General features: G+C 39.2%; 1 protein-coding gene and 1 long non-coding RNA gene across 3 annotated transcripts in view; one reads left to right on the top strand and one right to left on the bottom strand.

Moving 5' to 3' along the window:
- The window catches only part of fstl4 (follistatin-like 4), a 215,047-nt gene extending 209,156 nt beyond the window's left edge, over nt 1–5,891 (top strand). For both annotated transcript variants that reach the window (XM_020611963.1, XM_020611962.1), the window contains exons 15-16: nt 2,139–2,248; nt 2,445–5,891. In XM_020611963.1, coding sequence (XP_020467619.1) covers nt 2,139–2,248; nt 2,445–3,147 — 813 coding nt within the window. In that variant the 3' untranslated portion in view covers nt 3,148–5,891. The remainder of the gene's footprint in view (nt 1–2,138; nt 2,249–2,444) is intronic.
- Nucleotides 5,892–5,985: 94 nt separating this feature from the next.
- Nucleotides 5,986–25,281, bottom strand: part of LOC109966803 (uncharacterized) — a 70,221-nt gene continuing 50,925 nt past the window's right edge. The window contains exon 4 of the long non-coding RNA XR_002275829.1: nt 5,986–6,042. This is a non-coding gene — a long non-coding RNA (uncharacterized LOC109966803). The remainder of the gene's footprint in view (nt 6,043–25,281) is intronic.

Raw genomic sequence — 25,281 nt, 5'->3', positions numbered from 1 at the left:
TGACTTCACCTTGGATGCTTCACTTCCTGGTGGTCTTCAGCACCACTCACTTGATCTTCTTCGGGTTGATCTTCTTAGGCTATCCCTAACCTGAATTATGGACTCATTTGGCTCTGACATTGAGTTACTGCCTTAAATTAGCCCACCTTATAAACAGGAAATGTGCATAATGAATGAAATCTCTGCATCACCCTTTAACACTTGTTCAAATGTAAATTTCACTTAATGTAAATATCTTTAAGCTTAAACAAGTCTAATACCTAAATTCAGCTTGGGATATTACCGTTCAAATAGTCAATATATAATATGTCAGAAACAGAGAAAACCAATATCAAATGGCAAATAGCTTCCACATAACCTATAAATCCCAAACACTATAGAATGTTGAACAGGGCAATGTTTTGTACCCCCTTAACCTTAGCACTCTTCAGTTGAATTACACAAATGACTACATCAAACAGTTACCACACACATCTGCATAACTCCTGCTCACAGTAAATCTTGGCAAACCTTAACAGAGGCCCTCTTATTGGATCACTCTTAACTTAATAGTGTCGAAGGTCTTCATGACTTGTTACTCTAACCTGTGTCCACCTCCTCCTTTTTATGCATGTGTGCAGTGTGTGGTTTTGGCTCATCTGTGAGTCTCTTGAAGTCCGCTCCATGCACTGCACCAAGTCATAACTTGCCCGCCAACCCTTTGAATTCGATGCGCTGTTGCTTAATATCCACTTGCGTCATTGGACAGTAGAGTTTTCACTGTAGTTCCCCCGAGGCATATGCTGACAAGTGGTTTTCTTGCTACTGGTTTATCAGAAGACGTCTCTCTCCCAATTCTCTGTAAAAACTAAACATATACAGTTCGACAGATTACCATAATGTAAAATGCTAACATGAAAGAAAGGAGGTCATTTTCGGCTTTTCCCGTTTAGGGGTCACCACAGCGGCGAGAGCGCTGCGCCTTAACCACTAGTCTACCAGGGACGGCTTATAATAATTTTACCAAAGTAAAATACAGAAAACAACACAAATACCTCTTTGGCTGCATGTCACAAAAGAACAGCTGAGTCCTTGCTCCTTTACATATTTTTTATATTCTTCTTTCTCATTAATATCCATGACGATGAGTACCAATCTTCCAAAAGGGCAGACGAATGTCCATGCTTGTGATAGCTTGAGTCTCTGACTCGAGAATCCTATTCACATGAGAACAGCTCAGCGTGACTTGTACCTAACAGTGACCTTCAAAATACTAGTACCAAAGGAAATAATAACTAAAGCAACTTAAATTCTAAATCATGCCTTGTAGAAACAATAAACAAGTATGCATAATTTTGTATAGTATTGATAACCGTTACAGGCAGTGCACATTGCATTTTGAAAAGGGTGGGACTTCTTCGGTTGGCTACTTTCTCTTGCTGGTTTTTCCAGGATCACCAAGAACCTGGACTGTAGTTTATCCTACAAACATTGCTGCCATGAAGATTTGCTACTGCACTAAATGTGTATTAATCCACAGCTGAAAATAGTCCCCCAAAATCCACCATTTACTCCCGTTTGAGTTTAACAGCCGTTTTAGAAAATTAAGCCTTTTGTTTTTAAGTATCTTCGTGACCTAAAGAATTACATATTCTGTAGGAACCAGTGAGCGTAGTGCTGAGCAGTACAGTTCAGAACATTATCCACTAACTAGGTCAAGAGAAAATAAAAAAAGTGATTCAATCTCTACCCAAACATTTCCACTCCAATTCACACCAGGACAATAGGCATCAGGCCACGTGTGAAGGTTCAAAGACAGGCAATAGCTCTCACCGATACCAGACCCTAACAACTCAGTCAGAGGACATTGTTGGCCGTCAAAGGACTGAAACACCTCCCGCTCACCACCAGTTGGACAGAACTGATGAAGCCTCTTGGATGAGAGGTGAAACATCTTCTACCTAAAACTACGTCCCGATGCTTCCTTCTAAATTTTTTCAGCATACTATGACCTGGATGACTGAGAATTTGCACGGACTTTGTGATAAAAATTATATCTTCTACCATTATCGCTACCTTGCCTTCAATTCTCCCAACCCTCACAATCTGAAAAGGATTTTAGCTTTGCTATTCATGCTGTTCTATGGCATTGTCTGCAGGTGATTCCTCAGGCCAGTGTGGGAGAAGTTCATCATGTCATCCGCACAACTTTCCAGAGAGTCAGCGACTTCTTCATTCCTCCAACCAACCTCATCATCACTCACGTGAGGTAAAGCAGCAGACACACACCTACATTCGACCACCTCTGACCTTAAAATGCAGGGAACCTCATGCTCACTCATTACAGCTGTCCTTCTGAAGTGAAGGAGAAAATAAATTAGAATTCTAATGACAGTGTGTATTAATCACTGCCCACAGAAATCTAGAAAGGCTATTAACCTTTTCTTTGAACTTTGTCGATTTAGGTTTGCCTTTGTCTTCCTCAAAAACGAACCTGCACTACACAAGATTGACCTGGAGACCTTCCACCGTGTCAAAACCATCAGCCTGAAGAATTACAGCTGCATACCAGTCAGCATGGCCTACACACACCTGAGCGGCTTCTACTTCATCCAGTGCCAGAGCAAGAACCACATGCAAGCCCCTCCCCAGCTTCTCATTGACAGTGTGACGGACACTGTGATTGGTCCGAACCTAAACATCACAGGACAACCCTTTGTTTCACCGGACGGCCGCTACATTGTGACACCTGAGCCACAGCGCTCAAAGCTGGTAGTTCAGACTGTGTCATTCCAGGGGGAGCTGGGTCTGAACCAGGAAATGGACAAGCCTGTAGAGGTCTCCGATCTGGTTTTCCAGCCCTCCTTCACCGAGCCCAACCAGCATGTGGTGGTGGCCACCTCAGGCTCAGGCACGGACCTGCTGTTTGCAGACCTGTCCTCGGGCCGTGTTGAGGTTATCCAGAGCCTCAAGGATCCTCTATCTCCACGAGCCTGGCCCTGGGGAGGCCCCAACAGAGTGGTGGTCTCCAGTGGGATGTTTGGACAGTATCTGGTGACACCGTCAGCTGAGTCCCTCTTTGTCCTGAACGGCAAACAGAGAACGCCACACTGCGAGGTGTCAGACATCAAGAGAGGGAACACAGCTGTCTGGGTCGGTGAGGTATGAGTCGAAACAACAAAGCAGGAGACGTAGAATTAGGGAAAGCTGTAAGTGGGGGAAAAAGGGAAAGATCAGGCCAAATTACCTATTATAAAGATTTGTCAACATAAGTTGTGGACTCAACCCTGGGACCGAGCAAGAGGGAAGCACGCCTGGGTTTACTATAACAAAAGTACTTAAAAATAGAGTAAGTAAGAAAACATTGAGGTACCCTGTTGTGATATTTCTACTGGGAGAAAGTGTCAATGCCGTTCAGTGCAACAGTGATCTATGTGCACTTAACTATACAGAATTGTAACATTATTGCACTTCCTTCCATGTTATCACAGCAAATAGGTATCAGAAGAGGGGTTATTAACACACTATGAACTATGCACAATGCTCACTTTTTTAGAGTAAAAAGCTTTCCAGTTTTGTTTGTTTGTTTTCACCAGTGCTGCATATAATCAACACAAACTGTCTGCCTTTAGTGTCTGTGTGTTCTGAGTCCTTTAAAAGCTACCGACCTGTTTATTCACCCTTGTCATGGTATTGTACTGTGTTCTCTGAAAGCTTTCATTCTCCTGCTGCCAGCACAGGCTGGCTTTATGCACATGTGTAATGCCCTCTAGTTACATCATCTATCCAAAGAGCCCAAATGGTCTATTAGCCATCAACAATGGATGTCTCACTCACAGAGGAAGCCTAACCAGAAATGAACAATACATCTTATGGTCTTGCAATGGTATAACAGTCCCCCGCTGTCTTCCTCAGTTATTCTGTACCTGCAGCACAACTCTGTGCTGTGGAGCCTGAAAATGTCACTTACCAGATTCCCTCAGGGTAATAACTCCAGTTTACGCTGACCCACATGCTGAGGCCGTGCCAAAGTGGCATCAGCTCTGCTATCTGACTGGCTGTGAGCATTTGTACATCCTCTCCAGGAGCCATGCATCAAATCCAAGGCCAGGTAGACTTGTACGACTGTAACAAAAAGGAGCTGCTTTTCTTAAAAGCCTGTTGGATACATTTTCATAGACCTTAGCAATATGTAAACATGTTTCCTGTTTCTAGGAATAGTTACTAATTGTTAAATTATTAAAATGTACAGGTTTGTTAAACCTCACTCTTCAAAAGTTGCATCCCAACTTTTAAAGCCCCCATATTGTCTGTCCCGAGGCAGTAACTGAATAAACAACAGCATCTCTCATATCAAAACGTCTGAAACTGTCTCTGAGGTTGAACTTTAGCTTTTAATTTGCTTTGGCCACTTGTACTAATCATCATTACCATGATCCATTGGCTGAAAGAGAGGGAATGCTGCTGTCTCTGCAGATTGAATGACAGTGTCAAATTACTGGGACGGGGAGTTTTAGGATTATGACTTTTTCTTTTCTCCTCATTATGCCATGTACCCCTGTTCTCGGCCTCAAACTACATCTGATACATGAATGTCTAACATTTATCTGTCAGTATCATGAAACATCCAAAGATTTTTTTCTTATAATGTAAATTACAAATTATATTGAGAGTTAAAATTTGTTTTCTCTTTAAAATACACATGTAGCTTATTGTTATAAAAGCTTGTTGCCAGGTTTTAAATCTGCTTGTCTGAGAATTAAAGCAGCATCATTCTCACAACGTATTTCTAAAATTTGCTAGTTTTCGCTGTCCAACAGCTTCTCCAGCGAGCACAGAGCAGCTGGAATCAAAATCGTAGCCCATCGTCAGCAACACGACTTACTACTATATTAAATTAACTAAAAAGTAATGTAATATACACTCAGTTTACTAGGTGCACCTTCAATTTTTGGAGATGAGAGTTTAGGGCTTCACGATTATGGCAAAAATCATAAACACGATTATTTCAACCAATATTGAGAACACAATTGTTTGACAAGATTATTCATCGACTTTGGAAATATCATGCACTTTTTTGGACTTGAAAACGTCTTTTAACGGGTTTCTTTTTATATGATTCAATAATTTCATCTGCCCTACTGTGATTGACAGTTCAGAGGAAATTAATACTCTAGATTTATTTTCCAAATAAATCTTTGCTACTTCAGGTTAACACGCGCTGCTGGTGCATGACAGACTACGAGCAAAGCTGAAATGATCTATCCCTGTAAGGTTATGCTCGTTTAGCGGGTGTTTTGTTACATTACTCTTATTGAGTTTTTACTTGCAGAGGTTTTATTGCACTACAGTAACGAGCCGACGGTAGGTCTTGTCAGCCTTCGTGATGTTTCACTTCACCTGATGCGAGCAAAAAATGGTCGCACTGTAGAGCATTGAAGGGGTGCAATGGATATAAGAAGACAAAATGAGAGCATCATAATGTAACGGAGTGTGGCACAATAATTATTTTATCTCAGTTTTTTTGTTTTCATAATATTTGGAAGCCAAAATCATAATTTGCATAAGTTTTAGGCAGGTCTACCTAATAGCTACCAGCTGAGGGCAGAAACAGCAGCAGCTGGTAATGGGGCCGATTTAGGCATGTTTTAACAAATCTATCAACTAAAATAAAGGCAATCACAATCTGATAATCTCTTTGCTGTGTTTTGTCCACCTCAGCCTGTTGCCACATTGCTCTCACCTTTATGATAATCAGGCTCTAAAATGTGGAATTTCACTGCATGACTGCATGTGAACAATGATTTACTCTGTTCTGATTATAAGGCTGCACCTGTTATTTCTATGGGTGGGGAGACATATTTAGCTAAATACAGAGCTATGCAATATTAAATGCCCACAATCAGGGCCAACTAATGAGAAAAACTTGGGATATCTTTCAGTATCTTTAGCTAAAATGTCACTGAAAATGACCTTGGGACACAGAGTATGTAATCACTGCACAAATACTCACAGCCTTTGGGATTTTGCACTTGCTGATCTTTTTTGGCAGTTCAAAAAAGTCTGAAAGAGAAGAGAGATAAAAGTCACATTTACCACTGAAGGCCTAGGCCATACACAGACCAAGAAGTCACAGTCCAACTTTAACATGTGCAAAAAGTCTGTCAGAGTTTAAGAAACGTGTACCACTGTAAAAACCAGCTGGAGTCTTGTGAATGAAGTATATTGCATCTGCTAATGTGTTTTTCCCACAGACAGCCCAGATTAAATATTAAACATCTTCTCCTAATACGTAGTTGTGCCTGTAACTCCCTGATGCAACGCAATGTTTAGGGTAGAAACTGTGTCAGAAAAAGAAAAGTAAACACAGGTGTGAAGCAGATTTGTCGTTGTTCGTGATTTAGGTATTTGCTGCTAATCTGCCATGAAAACCTGTTGAACCTTCTGAAGGCAATGACCTAATGATGCTGATGATGTTTCCTAGACCACTGTTGCACTGAGGAGAGAAATCCTTCTGATGTTATAATATCTGAGTGGAAATTTGTCAAAGTGCTAGCCCAGTTTTCAACAGAAAAAAAATGACTGTTAAACGATTCAGGCTCTGACACTTCCTAAAGTCTTTGTCCCATCCAGTCACCCTCCAATGGCTCTAAACAAATGATCCACACTATATTCAACAGCTCCAAGACTCGCATGTAATGAAAGCAGATCTTCAACATGATTATCACTGACCTCTCAGTTACACACAGTTTACGGTTGCTTGTGAAAAGTCACTTTTTCTGCCCTGTCATTGTCGCGTCTGTCAGCTTCTCTCTTAAGGTCGATTCAGCTGTACAACATTGCTACTAGCACCAAGGAGAGCAACAACAAAGAGACTGCATCTGCACTTGCTGATACGACGACATTATTGGCTAGCTCATGTTGTTCGTTTGGATCTACCGTCCGTGTCAGATGACTGTTTCTGTACCTCTTCTTTAACCCTTAGGAACCACTGTTGTAGATAACACTGTTCATGTTCAGACATGACAAAACTGACTGTACAGTTTTCTTTATGCATTTTGTGTGTTCTGGTTTATGAGGGAATTGTTTTGTAAGAAAAAATCCAATTAAATATATTGTAAAAATCAGCCATTTTACAGTGTCATTGAGGTGCAGTAACTATTGGTTTTGAGATCCATTATTCTGCTCATTTAGTTTTGGAAAAGTCAAAAGTAGTAATAGAAAAATGGTGATGACTGATTCTCAGAGTTCAAGGTGACGTCTGCCTTAGCTTGTTTTGTTTCGACCAACAGTCAGAAACCCAAAAATATGTCATGTGCTGCCATGTTTGACAAAGAAAAGCAACAGATCTTCACATCTGAGAAGCTGGTTGCAGAATATTTGGCTTTTTTGGAATATTTGTGGCTTTAAAATGAAACCATTCACCCACCAACAAATTAGTTGTTTGATTATTAATCAAGAAAATGCCAAACATTTTTACTAATGTGAGAATGAATGTAATATTTTTATTTTTCCACACTTTTGGCCATACAAAACAAGCAGGGACTTCACCTTGGGTTCTGGGAACTGCAATGGGCGTTTCTCACTATTTTCTGACATTTTATAGATATAGTTAATAATGACCAATAGCTGGAGTGGTAACACTTCATTTTACATGTCTGTAATCATCTAATAATTTCATGGAAAGTATCTTGGAAGGAGCGATGCTTTTTTACTGATAAGAGGGAAATAACTGCTCCAATTAAACCCAAGTAATTATTATTATTCTTAGATGTTGAATGTGTTTAGCTTTAGACAAATTTGACACTGTTGCATGTTTAGCTGTGCTCTGTCTAAAAGAGGTTAAACTAGTTTTGAATTGGAGTTAATTAAATGAACATGTACTGTTTGAATACTGGCTCTATGTGTCCTATAGTCAGTACTGTTAAATTACATTGCTCTTTCCAGGAGCTTTCAGAGGTAATTATTAAACAATTAAAAAATACAGACATCAAATGGAGCATTACCATTACAACCTGAATTTAAACAAACTGCTAAAATTACTTTCAGTACAAGCATTTTTACACAGTTTATCTCCATATTCTGGATTTTATGAATGTTCCAATTAGGAGTGAAACAACTAATAGGGATCACAATCAATAAAAAGTAATACAATATTAGGTTGAAACTTTCAACAAAACAGTTCTATGCACACATTTGTACAAACTACATAATTTTTTTTTTTTTACACATAAATGTTAATACACTGTTACACTGCTGTCTCACCACACAACTAAGTGAATCTATGGAGTGAACACTGATCCAGCATTTTTCTGAAGTGTAACGTCTCTACAAGCTAAAGGTCATGATATTTAATCGCATTCCTCAAACAAGACCTCCGCAACACACAGCTACCGAGTGTCGTAGCTGACAAGGTGAGACAGAATGACACTTTCAGCATCTGGAAAATTGGCAGATATGTGTGACAAGTTCCTGTCTGCAATGTGACATCCGTCCCTGCCCACGGTGCATTATTGCTCTCAATGCACAGATGAGCTGGCATCAAGATGGCCTTTACTCTGTGTAAGTTAATGAAATCTATTGTCTTTTTGTGCTGAACACGCTGCAAGAATCCATGACCATTACCCACAATGCTGTTCTGAGGGACACTGTCAATACTCTCTCCATCAGTGTCAGAGTGACAAAAAGGGGTGAAAGAGGAAATAAAAGACTTCCTGGAGCCAAGCGTCAGTGAGGCAGGAGAATCTGATCACACAGACAGTTACCATCCTGTTCACGCCTGCTTTAATTTCCTATGAATCAGAACAGAGAGAGGAAGGCACCGCCCTTCATCCAATCCAAAACCCAGCAAAGCATCCCAGCATGTTGACACTTCAAGTCATAATATCCACTTCTAAACTGCTGGACATAAAAATGCTTCACAATGTGATACGACAGTGCTAAAAGACACCAAAGCTGCTTTTGTATCCACAGTCTCAAAATCATTTCAACCACATTGCAATTATGGTGAGCAAATATGAGGTATTAAGATAATATACTGCTTTCCATCAAACACATAACTCAGTTATTTCAGCATCAAACGAAGCTCAAACTTTGAGGAAAATACTAACAATGGCCCAGTTTCACTTGTCACTTCAGGTGTATTGTATCCCAATAAATATCCAGATGAGACTCAAGACACATTTAATTTACACTAAGCCACAGAGAAATCCATCTTGGTTTTCCTGGGCTACATAAAAACAGGCTCTAGACACTATGTTCACAGACCACTTACTAAAGCACCTACACTGGGAATATGTCAGCTTCACATATCTGTCTTAGAGAACCAGGTGCAAACATCTGGCTAGCTGGAGGAATTAATGCAGTACAACTAAATTTGCCACATGTTCTTAAGAAATGTCCTAAGAAAAGTCTTCATCTTATTCACGAACACCTTCTTAAAGAACCCCAGATAAGAAAACATTGGTGAATGCCAGAATCTTCATGAGTTTTATGAACAAATTTGTTCATGAGAGCGGTTGATGAATGCGACCCATTGTTTTCATGTGTATAGGCACTGTGTTATACAGTATACTACTCTCCACACCAGCCTTGAAACTTGGCAACCAGAACACGACTACGCTGTCAGAAATGGAAGGTAAACTGCCAACTTCCAAAGATTCAGTCTATTTAACCCAAGTTTTTCTCTTATTTCCCCAGTTCCTTACCGAGCTAAATGTATCCTGTGATGGACATAAACTTGTGTACAAAATATCTGTATAAGCATTTATGGTAATCCATCCACTAACTGTTGGAATATTTCAGCCTGAACTAAAGTGAACTCGGTGACCTGCCATCCCCTGAGCCACACCACTAATGTGACTAAAACTGTAATGAAAAAATTCAATAAAGGGAAGTTCATAAAGGTCTAACTCAGCACAGTTCAGTTTGCAAGTAGGTCACATGTAACACAGTAAAACTATAATTTGGAATCAGATTTCGAACATTTGCGACCCATAAAGTGTGACAGTCACCTCAAAGTCTCGGTAATCGCCCTAAGGAATAAGAAAAACACTGAGTGTCACACTGACACTGAGCAGAGAAATCTGGGAAACTGTCCATGCTGGGATGGGAAGGATCTTCAACACAAAGGCCTCATCTGTTACTCTCAGGTTTTGTTGTTTCACTCCAGCCTCAAAGAATCACACTTCCTTTTGCCCTGCTCAAACAGGGAAAAACAGTAATTAAACCATTTTCATTGTGTTCATGTTCCGTCCTAAAAGCTGTAATCTGGACTAAATGAGCCTTAAACAGCACTGCCCCTTTTAGTAAAAATATATAATTATGATGCTGCAAAATGAACAATTACTGGTACAGAAGGCATTTATAATTAATAGCCTAATAGCAAAAACAAACACACAAACTGCATGGACTGAAAGCCACAAATCACTGTGAACTGGTGAAATAATTGCCAAATGTTACCAACCCTGCCGACCTCTCACCAACATGCAAGGCCCAGCCAAGTTTAAATTGCAGGCTCACTTGGGTGAATCTCACTGCCTAAACTCCAGCATCACTGGAACGCAGACTTAATTCACACATTACTTGCAATGTGTTTGTTTGTTTTTTTCCTACTCTGGTGTAAACAGATCTATGGGGTTTGATATAGTAACTGTTAGAAGTCAGAGAAGTGTTAGAATGCAGATTTAATATGCACATCCCTACTCTCTGGTCTTAAAGGAAAATCACACAAACATCAGGGTAAGAGATGGCCACATCAGAGCAAAGCTGACATTCATACTGCTGCTTCTTTTATTGTTGTTGTTGTTGTTTATTCCTCTAATGAACAAGATGTGTGTGAAAGCATGGCTGGAGCAAAACCAGCCCAGTTTAAGCCGAGACACACCTGTGACATTTTCATCACTGGGGTTAGTTTGACATCTGATGGCATGATGAAATATGGGGATGCTCTGTCATAAACAATGGTGGCAATGCTGTATTAAGTAACCCTAACCCCCGGAGCACAGCACCTGTTTGTTGTGACAGCTTGAGGCCAGTGTGTCTGCTGCATGTGATGTGTTGCTGGTTAATGGGTGGATTGACGACCCACGATGTTATGCGCCGTCTACTTTTGATGCAACACCTGTAGTGGGAGGTTTTGCACAGTCAGGAACTATCCACTCATTTCTAGGAAGAGGGTCTCTGGCTTTATCATTCTGAAATAATTAGTTGGAGTTGTGAGGGGCGCCAAGCTAATCTAGAGGTAGCCAAGATTTAAACATTAAATGGCTGGAAATGAGCAGCCATGGGCACTTTAAGGCATCTCATCAGTAGTCATAAACATACCGTTTATGAAGCCTTAAAATTATTCACGACTACAGAGACCAACAAGTTGAAGGGAAGCTACATTTATGATCCCTGCCCTGTGACTATAATTATTTCAGAGACTATTTGTTTTTGTTTGTTTGACCCCCATCATCTGGACTACTTTTTTCATTTCCAGGTCTAAGAAACATGGTTAGACTAAGATCATGATCACAATTAGGTTTTACAGGAAATAATTCCCTTGTTTATTAGGCTAAAGGCTAAAGTATTGGCCAAGATTAAGCTTCTGACCTGAAGATGACACTGGATGAACACCGGAGGACCAAAGTGATTACAATTCATCCTGAGGGGGCAATGAACGGGCACCACGGACGTCTGTACAAAATTTAATTACAATCTATCGAGTGAGATTACCAGACTACATCATATTGAGAGATGTTTCTAATATTCTGCCCCCTTATGTCTGTCAACAGGAAGGACAAATTTAGAAACACCTTTCAACATAATGTCTTCTTTTATTGTTAGGGAGTGTTCTTATTTATTATTTTTATTTTTTAGTCAAGACCTCAAAAATAAACATAACTGAATTTCTATCACTAAAGCTGAACAGAATGAACTCTTTAGAAGACAGATGTTACAGCAGGGCTGTTGCATTGGACTGCATTAGGCTGTGCAATAATTAATGTTCATTTCAGTTCAGCTTTACAGGTGAAAATAGAGTATCAGGTTCCATCTTTGCTTAGAGCAATGTCTCTCTCAGCTGGACACTAACCACCAGCATGATCTCACCATCCATCTCTAGGGTTTTTCTGATCTCGTGTCACTGTGTGCGTCTCGGTGTGGAGACAACAATTCAGTTCAGTTAGAAATCATTCGGCAGCAGCAGGCAGGAGCCGACCTCCTCACGCTGAGCCTTCAAGGGAATATGTATAAAATTTGCACCAATGAATCTGTGCAGCCGCTGAGACCGCAGTCCTGCTTTCCTACATGATAAGCTTTAATAGACCGGCAGAACCCAGTGTTATGTTTATCTCTTGACCTGTCTTCAGAGGTAAGGATAAGTAGTAGCTGTTAGATCACAGGAAAACAGAAAGCATTTCTTTCCTTTTAGCAGAGGTGCTGTTCGTCAAAGCCAGCACTTTGATTTTGTTTCACAGTGACACAGACGATTAAACGGAACATTTCACTACTTACAACTGATCTGGGGTTATGATAAAAATACTACAGTTACTTTTTATGCTTGGACTTAATTTTCCTGTCATTTACAATAATTGCAAACTAAATTGCATCCATTATTCCTCTCAACCAACAAATATTTTCCATTAAGGCAGCAGCTTGTGGCATAATATCAAAGTGATACCATTTAAATAAAGTGTAAGCCGAGCACTACTGCCTATTTACTATATGCGTGATTATATAACAATAATAATAAAGGCCACAGATACCTACACACATTATGCATAACCCATTAAATGAGTTCTTTAATCTTTAATTCTGATGCACTATGACTTCGAATATTCATAAGAGTTTTTGTGCTTAGAACTGCTCTTGATGTTTTAACTGAAACATTACGGAGGTGTTGTTATAAACATTATGGTTCTTTCTGCAACAGTAATGGACATGCAAGCAAGTAGTACATAATTTTGCTGATTTAATTAGTTTAGTTTCAAATCAAACATTTCTGGTCCCTCACTATGCAGTTTGTTCATTTTTTTCTAAGATAATAAGCCCAGATGGGCTTCAGTAGGTACAACAGCAGGTCAATGCATTACCATGAACGCCACTGTGATGTTTGTCTCTGATTCTGTCTTCACTTCAGTGTAAAGTAAGCTGGCTGCTGGTTTAAGCATAAACAGTTTAACACAGTTATCCCATCTTGACTTCTTCTGTTGCTCTCTCGGTCTTTTATCGAGAAGGAAATAAACCTAACAACGGTGCGTATAGTTCAATTTGAAGATTTGATGTTAAAGATTTAATGAAGACTGACGGCCACAAATGAAACTTTAGTGGCTTTCTTACATAAATTTTTTGATGCCACTAAAATGCAACAACACGGTCAACTCACGTTTGGTACATGATTTGGGTAAATGTATAAAAATACTCTAACATGTCTGTAGGTGGTTAGGGATGTGCAGTGCCTGTGTTTTTAAAGCTTTCAATCTTCCTTTGCAAACAAAAACATTTTGCAATCTATTTTGTCTACATAAAACTAATCTAAAAACAAATATCTTGATTAACTTATTATTGAATAACTTGGTTAAAGAAACTTTGTACAAACACCTCAGCTCACATCACCTTAATTTAACATTAGAAAAAAACAAAGTTTTTTTTTTTTTAGGCCAAACATTTGGTGATTGAGTTTGCTTATATTGGTATTGATCTCTTTATGAAAACAAATCAGTGACTTGATTTTTTGCTGTCTGCAATGAAACTCTCCCTGTAGATGGTGCAAAGTGGAACAAAACAAAACAAAAACAAAAACAAAAAATAGGGAATCTTTTAGTTTATGATAAAACTCAAAAACAGCAGTAGCAGTGCTCTGTAAACAGACTCCTGCAGACACAGAAATGTGCTTTACTGTGGCACTGGCCCAAACCTATTTGGAACTACTGAGGCTTCTGGCTTATCCCACTTCAATAGGCAGCCATCTAGAAAGAGAGCGTCTTTATACACAGCAGTTTACTTTGTGCTACGTAGGCGGGAAAGAGCAGACATGTGGGGTTTAATACATACACACAAAGCTGCATAAAAAACTGGTAGATCCACTAGAAGCATCCTAAAGCCCAGATTAGACGCATCATGTCCAAAGAAAGGAGCAGCCACTGGCTGTGGCTCAAGAGGGGAGATCCACCTGGACCTTTTATAGTTTATGCACCTGACCAGCCTGCGGTGGGCACGCCAGTGCCAGTCAGCAGGCTACCAGTACACACCCTTTATCAAATGATTGTGCGTCAACCTCTATTTATGGCTAAAAGTGGGAGTGGAAAATAAGCTCTGCACGTGCGCCCAGTTCCACGACGACTGAGATTTATAAACCAGAACTGGGTGTCTTTATAAATCTGAAAAACAATACGCACGCTCACTTCTGTTTTAATGCGTACACACAGTTTTTTCTGTTTACACATTGTTTATGCACCTGGCCCATGTTGAACACGCAGAACACAACCTTGTACCGTATCTGCAAGTACTGAGTTATTACAGTAAGTACTCGCCCTCAGTCTGGAAAAAAAGTGGTACTGCTGCATCGACATGTCCCAGTTTGGTAGGGAAAACACCTCTGGCTCTTAGAACTAGAAAGTGCCACACATGATTATCACAACTAAACACAAGACACCTACTTGCCAAACCCAAGCATAACACAGCTTTTGTCATCCAGGGGGATTGAGGAGTATTCCTGAGCTCATCCTGCTCAGCTTGTCAGTATATGGCTCCACAACAAATGAAGTGTGATTCTGATTATTTAAATTCATATTCTGATTACTTTTCATCAGAATCTTGACTGTAAATATGCCTCCTATTGGACCAAAGTGATTATGAATACACTACAAAAAGAGGGATTGGACTTTTAGTGTCTTGTCTTACATCTGCCTTCATCTTCAGTCTCCCTCTCTCTTCATCTCTTCCTTCTCTGTTTTGCTAATTAACTTGGAGCTTGTTTTTCCACATCCCAACAAATGGCATGTTAATCCTGGTGGGATAGTCGGGTGGAAATGAGTATTGAAAGGAATTAGCAAATTATATTTTAACAAGGATGTCTGCGGTGATATAATGCGGTGCAATGAAAGTAATGCTTTCCCTGGTGTGCCGACAGCGTGGCATTCTTCCAGCTGCAACCCCATGTTGGCCTCGCGGGACGAGTACAAGAGAAAACAGAAGACCAATGGGGGAATATAGAGCTGCACAAACACAGTTTTGTGAAATAAGAAATGATTATGTGTTTTATTCAATTAATACTATATGAAAAGAAGTTACAGAAAGACTGGTACAGGTAAAAAAAAAAAAAAATCTAAATAAACTGCTGAAAGCTGACAAGACACAAAGCCCAGTCAGAAAGTCACAGTTGTATAAAACTGGAGGGTGGTGACACAGCTAAATAACCATTCTGCACTTTCAACTCAGTTTCTCTTATTTTTCTCCAAGGTTAGAACTCTCGGGACAGTTTCTAGCTGGTGATCAGTGCAAATTCACATCGCAAAGCAGAACTCTAAGCAACAGCACCACATGTTTCTCTATTTGGTTGTGTATTCTGTATTTGCAGTTTTTTCTAAATGTTGTGCATGTGTTGTCAAATTGGTTAAAATGTTTTCTTAATTTGCCTGTGTTTTCTCGAGTTGCAGTACAATGAGCTCTCAGGGCCACTGAAGGTTTTACTGTAATAAATGCTGGTTTACCACTGCACATGACAAACAGTAGGGCTCAGTCTACAGCAAACAAAAACAAGTCATGCTGCTCTGCATTCACATCACTCACTCCTTTTTATTTTTGTAGTTAGGTCATTTTGAACCAAATTTGGTTTGTTTTATATAGCCTGATTTGGTAAGTTTATAGCCTGTCATGATGTATTCATGCATTGCTATGTGTATAATGACACGGCTACAAAAAAGGTGGAGTAATTGAATATGACTCAGAGGTGAGGGAAGTTTTGAATCAACATTTAGGTGCAGTGTTAACACTGCATGTTTGTGGAGGAAGGTCTGCTATGGGCCAAAGCAATAGTGTTAACACTGCATGTTTGTGGAGGAGGGTCTGCTATGGGCTCTTAAACATGAAGCCAAAGCAACGACAGGCCTCATTCACCAATATTCAATCCTTTCTTCTTAGATTTGTTCTTCAGAAAGGTGCTAAGAAAAGCTATGAACATGTACTTAAACCGTTTTTACAATGATGAATCCTATGTGTGTGTAAATCGAATGTGTACGCCAGTCGTTCCTATTTAGCACAGGAAAACGCTCTGCCAGTCCACGTTAAAGGGCATGAGACTGTAGGGGTGTGAACTCACAGGACTCTCACACAGACACTGAAAAGAAAAGCTGAGAAAGTCGGGACGTGGAGCACCATATTTAGTAGCATCAGCGGGTATAAAATAGAACAAAAAAATACACGAGATGCTCCTACTTGTTCAGTGAACGCTGTATACGAAGAAGGGTGCACAACTTATGTCCCATTCATTTAGGTCCCATTTAACTGGCCGGTGTCTGAGATAGCCTCAACACCGGCCACAATATCTGAGACACTTAAAGACACTAATAGAAATTAAAAATAAAAATATGCACTTAAACATATTTGGATTTTAAGTGATGTCTTTCTCAACTCTAAGCTATAAATAATCACACTGTAAAAGTCAAATTAATTTTAAAGCCTTTACTTATTGAGTGAATAGCATTTAATTTTAAAAGACCAAAAAGCTTTGTAAAATAATGAAAATATTTAAAAATATTAATGATAAAAATGTTATTGTAATTTAAATCTTATAATATTATACAACTGCAGAATTATAAGAAAACAAAATAACCACATTTCACACAAACATGGCGACACTCAAAATGTGCTCCTGAGTGTGTGGAGATCCTGCTCCTACATAAGAACAAATCCCAGATAAGAAAACATTTATGAATGAACGAATCATTGTGAAAACCATGTAAGTGGGTTTTGAAGAAGAAATTTGTTCCTAAGCCCAGTCGTTTTATTTTGTTTTGTATTTTTAACCGTGGTTACAGTTCAGCCCTTGCACACAGTCAATCCACAGACCTCTGTAATGGCACCAGATGTGGCTGCTTGGTGATACACATGCAGAGCCTCCATAATGGAATGGGGTGAAGTGTTAGTGGATAATGAAGGGACTCGTTTAGGGCCATGCACTTTGAGATAAAAATATATCTGAGGTAGGTGCAGAACAAGCAAAAGGTAGAAAGATGAGGAACAAGAACTACAAAGGCATAACTGCAAACCCGAGTCATGTAAAACTTAAAAAGGTTTGTAATAATCGGGGGTGGGGTGTATCCCTTTATAGCTCAACTGAGCGGAATGATGATGATTAGATGATACTGCGAGCTCAGAAAGTCTGTGCAAAAATCGAAAAACTTGACCTACTCGTGCTTTCTACTAAGGTTGGAGAATTCAAGTCGTGAGTGTTTTCCAAAAAAAAAAAAGAAATGTATAGTGCTAAATGTACAGGGACATGCCTGAAAATAATGAGGAACATCATCATCATCAGCTACTGTACTTGTAGGATTAGAGAAATCAGATCCAAATGAGGATGTAATACAGCTGCCCAGAGGAAGTTAGAGATACACTGTAATTTGTTCATTTCATATGAACTATGCAGGGAGAGCAATTCAAAGCAAAGCCCTTACTGTTTAGAAATGTTGTGTATTTGTTCTCCACTCACTTAAAGCTGCCAAAGGAAAAAAAATCTTGTTCCATCTCCCCAAGCAGAATGTGACTAGTTAGTTGATAGTTGTGTAGCAGCCAAGAAAAGCTGTGGCGTTTGCCTCGGCATCATGTTCTGACTACTCAGCATAAGCAGGTATAATCTTCAAAGTGAAGATTATACCTGCTATTACACCCCCGAGTCTTATTTTGGAAGAGAAAGTGAAAGAATTCTGACTTTCAGCGCTGGCTACACTGATCTGTGAGGTTTAAGTCTTCAGCAGTTAAACTAATTACACGTTATTTTTACCTCTTCTACTGTATACCAAGGTGTGAAAGTTATTTAGTGGTTTTGAAGAATCAGTACCCCAAGGGCCAGATGGTTTGTGTTTATTTAATCTAGTGAATCTAACACTCTTCATTAACTGAACACATTCGTGGGCCAGAAAGAGAAGCAAGATGCGACAGATGATAATTACTTCACCAATTTGTCTCATGCTAACAGAGCACTGTGCTAATGTTAAAGTAAACAGAGGAAAGATGATTGGACAGTGAAGTCCTCACCTGCCTGGAAACTTTCTCAGGGAATTATATTATCACCTTATCACCTAGCAAGTTACAAATCTGTCATTTTCTGGATGTTACCACAGAATCTAATAATATGTGGCTGCTAAATTGTTTGTTGACAACAAATGTTGATTGACGGGGGTAGAAAGTGCATCATTTCTGTCCTGTGTCGCTGCTTGGTCTATCTTTAGTAACTGAAGGTGAGCTGGTATTTCATGTTTGCTCAGAGACGACAGAACCAAAATAGAAGTATGGTTAAAATACTGACACTATCATTTTCTCATCGCACAGTTAGGTTTGTCCAGCATAAGTGAGCCATCGCTGCAAGCTGATGATTTATTAAACTGTTACCACGTCTATTCTGTGCCACTGACGATTAATTAGTCTCAAGTCTATTTGCATGACAAATGTGTTGAAGAGGGAAAATGTGTGTTGATGTATTAACCAGTTCTTTAGCAGTCATTTCAAAGGCAGCTGCATCAGATTTCCACTTTAAAAAGGGATATGTAAAGTTCTGTATGCTGGTTTATTACCTCAGCCAAGGAGGAGGTAATGTTCTTGCTTTGTCTGTAGTCATTTGGTTTCCTTTCACCTGTGTGTCATATAGTTTCCCTAGGTCTTGCTCAGCTATGGTTAGTTTGTTTAACTGTACTGTAGCACTCATCAATTTCTGAGAAAGCTGAGGAAGTGGAGGGAGGACACCAAGCCAGAGCCCACAATAAGTACCACATGCCAAATAGAGAAGAACCTCAACCACTGAGCATGCCAATAACAACAACACTAGCCAAAAAATAAATAAATAAATAAAAATAAGAGGGCGCTGTCACCCTTGAAAAAAGGTGTGGTAGAGAAGACAGAGCCACTTATCAACTACATCTGAGATGGGAGAAAAGTGAAGATTATGTGCTGACAAGACAAAAAGCCAGCCAAGAGTAACGCTGTGCCAGGACAGCACTGTGAGGACAAATTGAACCTGTCACTAGCTGAGGTGTCCAGGCAGGGAAGAGCCCAAGGAGCCGATCATTTCATGCAAAAAAAAAAAAAAAAAAAATCACAGTGGCTGTGTGCGTTATTAGAGCTGAACAGTGACAGCTGGTTTTGTGCTTCTCTCTAGTTTAACTCCCTTACTCATTGATCCAGACCGGGAGTTGATGGACATCAGTGCACAAAAAAAATCCAACCCTACATCTGGGAAACGTGGGAGACATACCCTTTAGAAGTACACCAGACGTTTGCTCCCCCTGTCAACTTGGGTTGGTTGAACATTGGAAACACTTAATGGCAATGTCAGTCCATCACTGACTGATGGCTGAAATATCTCAATAACTACTGGATGGACTGACAAGAAATTTTGTATAGACATTGATGGTTCAGAGGAGGATATTTACTGGCTTTGATGATCCCTGACTTTTCCTATAGTGCCACTGTAAGGTTCACATTTGTGGTTCTTGGTGCACTGTCTCACCAACTGGGTATCAAATATTATTGGCAGAAGTAAACAAAACAGAAAGCAGTTACTGTACAACTGTGTATGATTACCTAATGTTTATTTCCATTCTTTCCAGTTTCAATCAGGACATCTAGCTCAATAAATCTCAGAAGGACCTCTCCCTCCCAGCTCAGGGAAAAAAGGGGAAAGCTTGCATGAAGAGAAGAAAGAACAAATAGCTTTTATTGGTTTATTGATGTAAAGACACTAAGTCAAAAATGTCTGATGACAATGTAAAAAGACAATGTACCCCAACAGAACAGGAGAGTTTGGATCACAAAAGGCATTGCCAGACTACAAAAGAGTGTAGGGCCTCTTTTCTCCAGATTTGACCTCTGTTAATTAATTAGGGCAAAGATAATCCATGTTGTCCGGCGTGCCTTGTAATTACAAGAGCTTATGATCCTGGAGGCTTTCCAGAGAAAGGATGTGTCATCTTATATGGGTTTGAATACAACGGTCAATAACTCATCAGCAGCAACAGAGTACAAATACAAACAGTCAGTCATCTGTGAACAGGAACACAGCCGCACATCCTTTCACAATGGCATGCTCCTCACCTCCAAATGCAATTACACCCCGTCATACACACACACAAACTAGATGGCACACATGAACACACACACATACACACACACACACACACACACAGCTTCAGAGGAAATGATGGGACTGCAAAAGCACAGACAGGAATAAGATGTAAAAACCCAAACTTCAGCAAATGTTTGACAGCACATAACAGAGGAGCCAAAGCAACCAGCGGCCACATGATCCAGGAAAACTGGCAGATCCTCGGAGGAGTTTACCAAGAAAATTCAAACACTGCCAAATGTGTGTCTGCAAAGTTTACCTAGAGTTCTGAACCTTTTTAGCTAGCACCTCACCAAAGCACACAATGCTAAACAAAAACACCATAAATGTGGTGATGTATGCTCTTTTTGCTAGATTAACTGTCCAAAATGTATATTAAACACCCACATTCCAGCTGAAAACAAAGGTAACTATGCATCTTTAAAATATTCTGACCTTTTCTATTAAATTGAAATGTGAAACTACTCCCTTCAGTGCTGGAGTAGAGGTTAAATTGGTTACATTTGTTCTCTCCACTTGTATAAGAAAGTGACATTTCTTCACTTTATGTGCTCACACAATCACACCTTTATCACCTTTTCAATATGGCCTTTAAAGTTATTTTTATCAAGATCACATTTCCCATAAATTCTGTTTTCAAGCATGATGCTTTACATATCTGTGTTTATTTTGAAGAACAAAAGGAGGGGAAACCACCGATAAATGTTCTTGATAGTGTTTTCAATAACGTATCGAGGAAAATCTTCAAGCTTTTTACTTTTCCAAACATTTATAGCATTTCCAGCTTCGCAAAATGTGAGAATTTGCTGTTTTTCAGTTTTTTAAATAATTAGATGCAAATCATTGCAGTGGGAAGGTTGGTCTAACAAAACAAACAATTTGAAGATGTCACTTTGGACTCCGGGGGGATGTTTACTAAGGCTCATTTTTTGGTGCTAACGTTGCAGTAAGGTTCGTTGCCGAAAAAAAAAGAAGAAAAGCAGCACCACTGGAAGTTGCACATTTTAAGTATTTTAAGATGTTCCCACCCAGGCACACAAAGTAGGGGACAAAGGGTCTGACTTACCAACACTGCTCCAGAGGAAATTAGGGCCAATATTCATGGTCAGGCGAAAACTGGTTTAAAACATCTGTCAGCATGACAGCTATTATTTATTTATTTAAAATGTTAATGGCATTTAGAATACATTTGAGGAAGGGCAGGGTGTATATGAATCGTATCTCTCTTTTGGGGATGCCAGAGGGACTGTTACAGGCTTTTGGATCATTCTTCAACTAGACAGCACACAGAGCATCTCTCCTTGATAGATGCAGACAAACCATAGCATTTGGGTGCATGCAAGTCCACTTTAGAGTTCATTTTCCAGCATGCTGCCTACTACAAGTATTACCTCCACTTATCTTCTCTTTGCCACAGGGCAACTCGCATACACTCAGCAGCCTTTCCAACACTCACAATAGTGAAGAATCCTTTTAAAAAAAATTCCTGGATTCAGATGATGATCCAGATCAGCACCAAAACCTTATGGATTATTTTGTAGACCATACTCTATCACTCCAAAAACTTATCAAAATACATTCATTACTTATTGAATTATGCTGTGAACAAAATCTGGCAAAAACATAACCTCCACGTTGGCAGAAATAATCACTGAACAAAATGAATTTATTGGTTGCTCATATTAATCATTAATAGATTATCTGATAATACAAATAGCCCTTAGTTGCAGTCCTAACTGGAACTGATCGACACCCTATTAACCCAGCTGGACATCAGAGAACACCACCGTGGTCAATGGTTTACTGACTGGTAATTCAGAATGGATAACCTTAGCTGACTCGTAGTGGACCTAAAGATCCTGCAGATTGAAAAATGACTCTGTACACTCATCTCAGCTCTCGGTTCATGAGCTAACACTAGCTAGCAGCTGTCAGCAGATAACACAAGAACTACAGATGCATCATTTCTGTCCTGTCTGTGCTCAAACTGAACACTAACATGGACATTTAGATGAGGCTGAAGCATCCGCTACTGCATTTTTTTTAAATTAACATATAGATCTATGCAGTGCATATCTCTGTGATGAATAATGAATGTGAGCCTTCCAAAATGTCACATTTTCCTAAAATTCAACCCGGTGTGACGACAACTTCACATTCTCTATACAAACACCTATCGCTTGGCATCCAAGTGTAGTCATTTCTGCTACACCAATGTTAGTGAATGCATTTAGAACTCAGAACAAAGTCAGCATATCATCATCTACTGCAGCTTGACAGGTTAATGAAAAATAACTCAGAAAATTGTCTGTTTAATAAAAAGTGCAAAAACACTCCCTACCATTACACAGCCAAGATGTTCATTTCAGAGTGCAAGTAAAATAATTGAACACTGAATTTATTCATTCTAGGTGAAACTAAAGACAGTTGCTGTCTAAGTACACTGCAGTCAGGTGATAATCAGCCCAAGTTGTAACAGAAGGGACTACAGTGAAAAACAAAAACCATTTCATCTACATTAAAATTCTCTTCTCTCTCACTCTTAAGCTGCAATTATACAAACAAAGCAAAAAATGAAATAAAATTTCCTATCTGCAATAAACATTTTCTGCCAGTTATGCAAATTTTAAACACCGAGATAAATCTAAGCATGTGCTTTTTTTTTTTTTTTTCCAGCCTTGCAGGATGTTAGTTGCATAAGACAGAAAATATTTGATTTGCTAAACTGTTAAAAAACTATCAATTAGATCTTTTTAACGCAGGCATGCAGAAAACAACACTAATGACATCTCTATTATATTTGAGCTGAAATCACCACTTGCTTGGTCAATGCCAAGAATTCATCTCAATGCACTTTCTGAAGAAAGCATAACAATAAGAATAAGACCAGTGTAACCGATCTTATAAAAACCAACAGGGCGTTAGTCATTAGTCTTAATACTTTCTGATTTTCTGGCTGTACTATAACAAATTATTGCACAGTCCGAAATGTAAAACTAAAGATCTTAGCATTCCTTATATTTAAACAAAAATCACCATTTTAGCTCAAATGTTTTTACTTGAAAACAAGAAAGGTGCCTGATAGTGTGACACCAAATCACATCCATTGTCTCTTTAGATTTCCTATCCTTTTATATCTTCAGACCCATACGGCTAGAAAATCTTTCTATAATGGGATAAAAAAAAAATTTTTTCATGAGAAAGAATAAATACAGGTGTCATCTGCCTTGTCTGGGGGTGACTGATGAATGTAGTTCTCTGCCTGTTATCTGATTTCCCTCCTCTGATGGCTTCTTTGGGCCTTTAAAACAGGTTTAACTGAATGATGTATGTTACGACTATCACAACAATCCCTGCCACCACTCAGAGTGTTGTAGAGACAAGCTAATGCTACAAGAACATAGAGGAAAGCAAGTCAGTTATCAAAAGCCAAAGTCAATGGGGAAAAAAAAAACAGATGAACTATAAATATTGTTTAAACACACAAATGGAAGCAAAGATGGATGTAACGTATCAGTGCAGCTATGCATTATCTTCACAAGCACACACTTTATTGTGGCAAACATTCTGTGTCCCTGTTAAAGGGGAAAATATCATCTCTTTATTCCTGCAAAGCATGAAATGACAGGAATAACCTGTTTACCTAAAGGTGATGTAGACCCCATTCTGACTGGATAGAATTTGACCAGCTACTAAGACTTGGGGAATTTATGTGTCTGAAAGACATTCTGCACAGACACTGAATTAAATGTAAACGTATCTATCTCCAAACAAAACTCTACCAGCAAGCATAATGTGGAAGTAACTGCTCCCAGCATCCTGAAAGGTCCAGAAACTTTTTATTTACAATGATGTAAAACAGACAAAATGTGAAAATTCATTCATCTGAAAAGCAACAGTAGAACCAGCAATGATAATCAGATGTATTGTTATGAGACATGAACTATGCAGACCAGAGGTCTCCAACACATCACTTGCAAGCTGCCAGTATCTCACCTGAAGGCTCAGAGTACAGTGTGTACAAAGCACAGATGCATGTTGCAACACAAGTTCAAACCTGCTCCACTTGCAAACCAATTAAATGCACAGCCGTTCCTTCCTCCAAACGATTATTTGCCAGTCAGGGGTAAGTCAAACATGTTACACTGCTATGCTCTTTTGGATAACATGACATTAAGCATTCAGTTTTCACTTCTCTGAACAGTGTCTTGGCATGGATTCAGTAAGCTACGCTGAGGACTGCAACATGAGCCCTTTCGTTTTGTCTATCTTGGTTTACCACTTTGAAACTTTTGTACACCAAAGTAGCTATTAGCAGTTCCCGTTTGCTTGTAAATGCTTGACGTAGCCTAGCACCAACTATTACTGAGTCACTTTGAGGCTGAAAAAAACATGCCTGCAAATGATCCTCTGGCAAATACTGAAGTTATAAAGAGTTTTCTTTCCATGATTCCTAAATGAATTTATGAATGCTTATTTGCAATAGACATCAGACATAATGTTACCTTCAGAAAATTGAAGTAACATGGAATTTAAATTTGCAGGCATGTCTGTGCAGTCAGATTTAACTGAATTATGACTGATGTTTGATTAATAGTGGCAATTGGATGCTAAGGGTTTCAATGAATGGGTTTTGTACAACACCTGAATGCACGAATGACACGTGTACTATGAAATAAAGTTTGATTTGTAAAGGTACGGACGTTGTGTGAGTTTGGCTTGCTTTAACATGTTTTTGGTACAAAATGTATTAGATATTGATCATAACTGGTGACAATTAGCTTATTCACTTGGTTATCCCTGCTTTGACAGTTATGTTAGAAATGAATAAATTAGTCAGATAATTATTAGACTTTAATATGTGTTAGTAATGCAGTTTAGTAAGATTCAAAGTCTGCTCTGTTTCAAGGTTAGCAGTAAGCCATGACACCGATTGTTTTCTTGTATTAATCTTGTGTAAGAATTATGTCTGAATGAATGTT

The sequence above is a fragment of the Monopterus albus genome, unplaced genomic scaffold (genome assembly GCF_001952655.1).
Source record: "Monopterus albus unplaced genomic scaffold, M_albus_1.0 scaffold119.1, whole genome shotgun sequence".
Classification (NCBI taxonomy): Eukaryota; Metazoa; Chordata; class Actinopteri; order Synbranchiformes; family Synbranchidae; genus Monopterus; species Monopterus albus.
This window is presented reverse-complemented; position numbering and strand designations above follow the sequence as displayed.